The sequence below is a fragment of the Capsicum annuum genome, chromosome 11 (assembly GCF_002878395.1).
Source record: "Capsicum annuum cultivar UCD-10X-F1 chromosome 11, UCD10Xv1.1, whole genome shotgun sequence".
In the NCBI taxonomy this organism is placed as follows: domain Eukaryota; kingdom Viridiplantae; phylum Streptophyta; class Magnoliopsida; order Solanales; family Solanaceae; genus Capsicum; species Capsicum annuum.
In genome coordinates this window covers 770,486-778,552 of record NC_061121.1, presented here as the reverse complement: position 1 = coordinate 778,552, position 8,067 = coordinate 770,486, and the positions used below count along the sequence as shown (strand labels likewise).

Genomic DNA, 8,067 nt, shown 5'->3' with positions numbered 1-8,067 from the left:
GATAGGGTGAGGAATCAGATTATTTGCAAAAGGTGAGAGCTACTTCGATGGAGGACAAGATGCGAAAAGTGAGGTTATGTTGGTTTGGGCACGTGATGAAGAAGGATTTCGGTGCTCCAGTGCGGAGGTGTGAGACACTCGTTATGGATGATTTTAAGCGGGGTAGAGGTAGGCCGAAGAAATATTGAAGGGAAATGATTAGGCATGATATGGAGCAGTTACAACTTACGGTGGACATGACCCTTAATAGGAAGGATTGAAGGATGCGGATTAGGGTAGAGGGTTAGGGGATGGGAGTGCGTCGGTAATATTACGGGAGCATTCTTTATTTATGTCTGTAGTTTCTTGTTCGTGGGTTGAGTGTTGTCTATGCTTTCAGATATATAGTTTTTAGTAGTATCTTGTGGTTAGCGTTATTAGTTTATTTTGCATGTACAAGTTTATATGCATTTATATTTTTTATTTCCATATAGTAAGGGGTCTATCAGAAACAGCTTCTCTATTTCGCTTGAGTTAGTAGTGTGGTTTGCGTACACTCTATCCTTCCCAGACCCCACTATGTGGAAATACATTGAATATTTTACTATTGTTGTTGTTGAAATTAAAGTTATTGTCGAGATAACATGAATTTTGCACAAATATCCGCTGAGATATCATCGAGAATATTGATGAGAGTCTATCGAAAATATTTTTTAAAATTAGTGAGTGACGTATATAATTATTTTGATTCATGCAGTCTATAGGAATTCATCACTTTTTATTTTTTCTTAATGAAAATATTGGTTGGTCCAATAAGGTAAACATAGCGTCCAATTTTGACCAAAGAAAAAAAAAACATATAGAAAAATCAATAGGAGGAAACTTCCATAGAAAAATTTTAATAACATAGACTTGACTTTGACTCTTTAATAGTCCAAATTATGTAGACAATTTCAATTTGTATTTCGAATATTTACTTCGTCTCAAATTATTTATTTTTATTTTTTAAAAATAAATATCTTAGTTTATTTGTCAAATTAGAAGCTTTAAGATAAAAACAAATATTTTTTACATTTTATTTCTTACAATAATTATTTTGAAGACTACAAACATTTTTATAGAATAAATATTTAATAAAGAAAGATTATATTTCAAGATATCATAAGAATAAATTTCAAAACAAACCTAAAAATTTTGCGCGTAAAGAGAAACATGACGAATATTCCAAGCTAGAGAATAGTACTTCTTATGCTTGTATTTACTTACTCATGTTTGACTTGACGCATTTTTAAAGAAACAAAAGTAATTATTGCATCACACCTAATTATTATACATCATCAAAATATTAAGAATGAATAGTACAAGTAGATATAAATAATAAATCATCTCAATACCAACTCAAATTAATGCACAAAATCATGTGCACATTAGTCAACATTCTTTGTCATATGCCTTCATAAATCATTTGTAATACACAAAATTCAATTGAAAAAAAATGTCTTCTCTCTTTATTTTGCTGTTTGTACTCTTTTTTTTCTCTATATTATCTAATTTTCATTTAGCAAAAAGCCAGAGGAGTTCAGTTATTGGTGACACAATTGATACAAACAAATATGTTTCAATTGCTTCAACAATAGTTTCATCAAATGGTAACTTTGAAATGGGATTCTTCACAGCAGGTAATAATTCTAATTATTACATAGGCATATGGTACAAGAAGTTAAGTAAACAAACTGTTATTTGGGTGGCAAATAGAGAAACACCAATTTCCATATATGAAATGGATTTTGCACAATTCAAGATTTCAGATGGAAATTTAGTACTGTTAAATGGTACTAGACAGATAATTTGGTCCACCAATATCACATTTGCATCGAATTTGAACAAGTCACAAGTTGTCGCAACACTGTTGGACGATGGTAACTTGGTGGTGAGGGATGGAGATAGTAATGTCTCGGCGAATCATCTATGGAGAAGTTTTGATCACCCGTCTCATACTTTCATGCCTGGTTCGAAATTCGGGTACAACAAACGTACTGGAATGAAACAGGTGCTTACTTCCTGGAAAAATGCGAACGATCCATCACCCGGGCCATTCACACATGAGGTTGACATGGAGAAGTATGCTGGACAAGGTGTTATTAAATGGAACCATAGTGTTATTTACTGGAATAGTGGACCTTGGACAGGTAACAATTTTACAGGGGTACCCTATCAACCAAATCCTATGTTTAATTACACTTATGTTAACAATGATGATGAGGTTTATTTTAGGTATGATTTCTTTAACCCTTCACTTATTTCAAATTTCATTATGGATGTTAATGGACAAACAAAGCAACTATTGTGGATGGATAGTATACAAGATTGGAATGTTTTTTACACTGATCCAAAACAAGTATGTGATGTATTTGGTTATTGTGGTGCTTTTGGTACTTGTAATGATCAAGTAAATGCTAGTTCGACTTGTGGTTGTTTGGTTGGTTTTAAGCCAAAGTTCGAGAAAGATTGGAAGTTGAATAGCTTTTCGAGTGGATGTACGAGGAGAACGAGCTTGAATTGTGGTGATGCTGGTGAAAAGGACAAATTTTGGATGCACAAGAATATGAGATTACCAGCAAATGGTGAAAGTGTGAGAGCTGAGAATGAAGTGAAATGTGAAAGTTTGTGTTTGGAGAATTGTGATTGTGTTGGTTATGCTTATGATATTGGAAAGTATGGGTGTTTGATATGGAAAGGGGAGATGTTGAATTTGGAACAACTTTCTCAAGATAATGTTAATGGAAGTACCATTTATGTTAGGCTTGCAGCTTCTGAGTTTTCAACTAATCAAGGTAATGACTAGCAATTTCTCTTAATTTTTTTGAATTACGCGGATTAGGGTAGAGGGTTAGGGAGGCAGGAGTGCGTCGGTAACAGTAGGAAGAGTACTTTGTTTGTGTCTGGAGTTTCTGATGTCTACGATTTCGAATAGATAGTTTATAGTATTATCCCGTGGGCGCTGTATTGTTTCTTGTATTAACTAGAATTGTTAGCCGATTTCGAATAGATAGTTTATAGTATTATCTTGTGGCGTTGTTTGTTTCTTGTATTAGCTAGCAGTGTTAGTTTATTTTGCATACTGTATGAGTTTACATGCATTTGTGTTTTGTGTTTAGTATACTGTTATTGGTTCTAAGCCGGAGGTCTATCGGAAAAACAGTCTCTCTACTTCACGTGAGGTAGTGGTATGGTCTGCATACACTCTACCCTCCCCAGACCCCACTATGTGGGAATACACTGGGTATGTTGTTGTTGTCATCTTTTGTTCTCACTCGATGTCCGATTCCTATAAAGACGATTTCATTTCCAGAGCTAGAATCCGAGATAACTTGTTGAGGATACATGTTTTCTTTGTTTAACTGCCCGGTATCTGAAGTTTACTGAGTTGATTAATTTGGATTTACGCTGGGTAGGCATAGTTAAGAAGTTAAAGCGCTTCCTACCAAGCCGTTGTATATCCTTAGGGGTCGAATCGATACTTCTGGTTAAAGGTAGAGGGATCCCAACCATCCCGTTCGCAATTATCAGCACAACAAAATACATCGTTTTTTTTAATCTTTTCTCCTATGTTACTTAAGTAAAAATGTGTTGTTTGTTCTCTTGATTAACAGATGCAAATCAAAATCAAACTTCAAATAAGCTGAAAGTTGCAATTCCAATTGGTGTAATTGCTGCACTTCTCTTTCTTTCATGCTTTGCCTTCATATACTATAGAAAAAGAAGAAGCTCAAAAGTCAAAGGTAACAACAAATGTCTTTTTCTTCTTGTGGTTCGGCCCTTCCTCGAGCTCCACACATAGTAGAAGTCTTAGTGCACCGAGCTGCCTTGCCCTATTCTTTCTTTTTTTATTTTTGTATTTTTTATACAGAGAGTGCTACAAAATCTATCAGGCAGAATGCAGAAGGAGAAGGAATGGAATTGATAGATATTCAAGATGATGATAAAGGGAATATTGATGTTCCATTCTTTAGTTTTGAAAGCATATTAGTTGCAACAGATGACTTCTCTGAACAAAATAAGCTTGGTCAAGGAGGATTTGGTCCTGTTTATAAGGTACGTAATTATGCAACATCACTTATTAGTTGTTACTACGACAACAACGGCATACCCATTGTATTCCCACAAAGTGGGGTCTGGAAGGGGGTTGTAAATTGTATGCAGTCTATATCACTACCTCAGATGAAGTAGAGAGGCTATTTTCGATAGACCCTCAGCTCTTATTAGTTTTTATAACTTATAAAAAATTCTCGAGGGCTAGTGGTGCACGGTTTGAAACTCGGTTTAGACAAGGGGTGGAGCTATATGCATGCTTACAAGTTCGGCAGAACCTAATAGTTTCGGCTCAGACCCTAGAGTCTGCATTTGTATTTAAAACTCCACTTAAATAAAACACCAAGTAGGATGGTGAAACAGAAAAGAGATGATATTCCTGAAGGGGTTCGTGATGTGGTACCTCCCCCTCCTTCCGAAGTAGCACAGGATATTGTTGATCGACAGACTGGTGAGCAGGGAGGAGGGCAACGGAAGAAGCTCAGCGGTTAGCTAGGGAGGCAGAGCTAGCTGAGCAAAGACAAGAAGCAGACCGCCGAGCAGGACTCGGTGGAAATCAGAACAGAGCTAGAGGTGTCCGTGTTCAAGTGATCCCAACATACCAGCATGTGCACCCATATATAGACGATGAAGAAGACCTGAGAGACTGGAGCCATTATTCCTCCTGTGTCACCCCAGACATCAAGTTTGACATCACGAGCGCAATGATCCAGCTCTTAATTCTAAAGGGTGTATTTGCGGGTTTGCCTGCATGATCGAACTCATGACGTGCACCTAACCAACATAATCACTTCTTTACAAAAAAACTATGTCACAATATTATTAAAACTATGACACTTGTAAATTTGTTGCAGGGAATATTTCCCGGAGGAAGAGAAATTGCAGTGAAAAGGCTATCAAGTCTTTCAGGACAAGGCATAAATGAATTCAAGAATGAAGTAATGTTGATTGCAAGGCTTCAACATAGAAATCTTGTTAGACTTTTGGGTTATTGCATTCAATCAAATGAAAAGATTTTACTCTATGAGTATATGGCAAACAAAAGTCTAGACACCTTCATATTCGGTAAGTATATATATTTTTCACTAGTATCTGTATACTGTCGATGTATATAAGTTAAACTCTTCGATTGTTTTTCTTGCATGACGATGACTCCATAAGATCGAAGGCGGGGTGTGATATTGGATTGGAGGAAGAGATTTGAAATTATAGAGGGAATTGCTAAAGGACTTCTTTATCTACATCATGACTCGAGATTAAGAATCATTCATAGAGATCTGAAAACAAGTAATATATTGTTAGATGAAGAGTTGAATCCAAAAATATCAGATTTTGGATTAGCAAGAGTTGTTGAAGGGAAAATTACACAAGCAAATACAAATAAAGTGGTTGGAACATAGTAAGTACTCCTAAATTCCTATTATCTTGACATATGTGGTGCGGCCCTTTCTTGGATTCTGCTAACGCGGGATGCTAATATGTTTTTTTAATGACATTTATGCAGTGGTTATATGGCTCCGGAGTATGCGATTGATGGATTATTCTCAATCAAATCGGATGTATTTAGTTTTGGAATAGTCATACTCGAGATCATCAGTGGAAGAAGGAACACCGGATTTTTTCATCAAGAAGAAGAGTCGAACCTCTTAGGCCATGTGAGTGAAGAATTACTTCGATTCTTGATTTTATTTTCCCGCGTTGTCATAGAGTTTCAAGCTTCAACTTGTGAAACTTGAATCTCGATGACGACTGTATATATACATATATCTTTCAAGTACATGAGTTGAAAGGTGACTAGCCCACGCCACGCCAGGGGCAGAGCCACCTTTCATCCAGGGTTTCATCTGAACCCTTCAACGGAACCCCCTCAATGAAAACCCTAGCCGGCTAGTACATAAGCTGAAAGGTGACTAGCCCACGCCGCCAGGGGCAGAGCCACCTTTCATCCAGGGGTTTCATCTGAACCCCCTTCGATAGAACCCCCTCAATGAAAACCCTAGCCGGCTAGTACATGAGCTGAAAGGTGACTAGCCCACGCCAAGGGCAGAGAGCCACCTTTCATCCAGGGGTTTATTCATCCGAACCCCTTCAACGGAACCCCCTCAATGAAAACCCTAGCCAGCTAGTACATGAGCGGAAAGGTGACTAGCCCACGCCAGGGGCAGAGAGCCACCTTTCATCCAGGGTTTCATCTGAACCCCCTTCGACAGAACCCCTCAATGAAAACCCTAGCCGGCTAGTACATGAGCTGAAAGGTGACTAGACCACGCCAAGGGCAGAGAGCCACCTTTCATCCAGGGTTTCATCCGAACCCCCTTCGACAGAACCCCCTCAATGAAAACCCTAGCTCGGCCGCTGGCCGGCGCTATTAATTAGAACTTTGTGTTCACAAGTGTATATACTATTTTAGGCATGGAGATTATGGACTGAAGATAGAGCAATGGACTTGGTGGATCAATCACTACATGAATCATGCAACAAAGAAGAAGCAATTAAATGTCTAAATATTGGACTTTTGTGTGTACAAGAAGATCCAAAAGATAGACCAAATACATCAAGCATAATAATGATGCTTGGCAGTGAAAATATTGTTTCACTTCCAAGACCAAATCAGCCAGCCTTCATGACAAGAAAATGTGGTGGTGGTAACACATCTTCTTCTTCTAATGTTAAGTCTGATGGTGTCTCTAATAATCAGCTTACTGTCACCATTGAAATGGGTCGATAACGCACTACTAGAAATCAGTCAATTTTCAACGAACGTGTATGTCGGAAACTTTTTGCAGATTTTTGGTAGAACGTCTGTCGAAAATTGACTGATTTATGATAGTGACAGGAGTGAGATGCCATCAACTTTGACATAACAAGTCCCTTTATTATGTATATTTCTTTACTTATTTATTGTATATATTCCACTAAAGCATGTATACTTTAGGAATATCTTTAGTAATTTAAAAATATGTAATTTTTGCTTAGGTTGGAGAGATAATGTAGTTCTTTTTTATTATTATTATTTTTGGTTAACTAGATTCATAATATCTATACAAGCAAAATTTACATAATAATGGGAGTATAGTAATTGTGCTCTGTGGTAGTAAATTCAGTATTGTGGTCTAACAACTACTACTTTTTCTTTTCTTTGTTTTTCATTCGGTATCCGATACCAGTATTGGAGTCCGACTAATCTGGATTCGCGCCGAGTAATCCCCATTCGGGGGTAGCACTCCTTACCAAGGATTTTTTCATACTCAGGGCTCGAACCAGAGCCCTCTGGTTAAGGGAGGAGCAACCCCATCCACTGCAAAACATCTTTTATTACAATTTGGTACTGGTATTTGAAAATGATAAATAGGATATTCGAGCTTTGAAAATGAAAAAATATTCCGACATAAAGCATTTTCCCGGCATTTTGATGGATCTTACATGGTGCAAATCTGAATTAACCAGCCATAGAAAAAGCAGCCTGGTGTATGTAGCGTTTTACTTTATCAGCGTCGGAAAAAGGCCACAACACAACGAATGTAATGTGGACGGTCTACCTTAATACAAATATTAGTAACTGCGTTCACGACTCGAATATCGAATATTTAGTAAAAGAAAGTGACTCCCAACCAATCAACATGATATCATTGGCATTTAAATTTGAGTATCATTGTCACAATGGCCATTTGCTTCTTTTGTTTGTTCCTTCTGTAATTTACTATTGCAAAACAGGAACATTAAATGTCAATAGAAACAACAATTTCATTGTTCTACATTAGAGGGACATTATGCAACAACTAGACCTGTGTCTCTTGTATGTAGGGTACATGCTAAGTTGTCTCCATATATGCAGCGCCGGAGTCAAAAATTCTGCTAAGAGGTTCAAAATTTGAAGAAAAAATCATCGAAACAGGTTTAATATCTACAATATATACTTAAAAATTATTTTAATCATGTATTAATAGCATAATTTTTCGTTCGAAGAATTCAGATGAGCCCCTATTACTAGGCTGG

The 8,067-nt window shown here is 37.1% G+C and overlaps 1 protein-coding gene across 1 annotated transcript; it reads left to right on the top strand.

Moving 5' to 3' along the window:
- The first annotated feature begins 1,274 nt into the window (after positions 1-1,274).
- On the top strand, positions 1,275-7,103 carry LOC107852852 (G-type lectin S-receptor-like serine/threonine-protein kinase At4g27290). Its single transcript, XM_016697894.2, has 7 exons — positions 1,275-2,813; positions 3,633-3,761; positions 3,890-4,074; positions 4,926-5,136; positions 5,233-5,470; positions 5,576-5,726; positions 6,482-7,103. The coding sequence occupies exons 1-7, from the start codon at positions 1,475-1,477 to the stop codon at positions 6,797-6,799; spliced, it is 2,571 nt and encodes an 856-aa protein (XP_016553380.2). The 5' UTR covers positions 1,275-1,474; the 3' UTR covers positions 6,800-7,103.
- The last annotated feature ends 964 nt before the right edge of the window (positions 7,104-8,067 follow it).

Excerpts from the sequence above, each read along its gene's own strand:
- LOC107852852 (XM_016697894.2), top strand. The coding sequence starts at position 1,475 with ATGTCTTCTCTCTTTATTTTGCTGTTTGTACTCTTTTTTTTCTCTATA. Across the intron at positions 4,075-4,925 it reads GATTTGGTCCTGTTTATAAG|GGAATATTTCCCGGAGGAAG; the intron begins GTACGTAATTAT and ends AATTTGTTGCAG. Across the intron at positions 5,137-5,232 it reads TCTAGACACCTTCATATTCG|ATCGAAGGCGGGGTGTGATA; the intron begins GTAAGTATATAT and ends TGACTCCATAAG.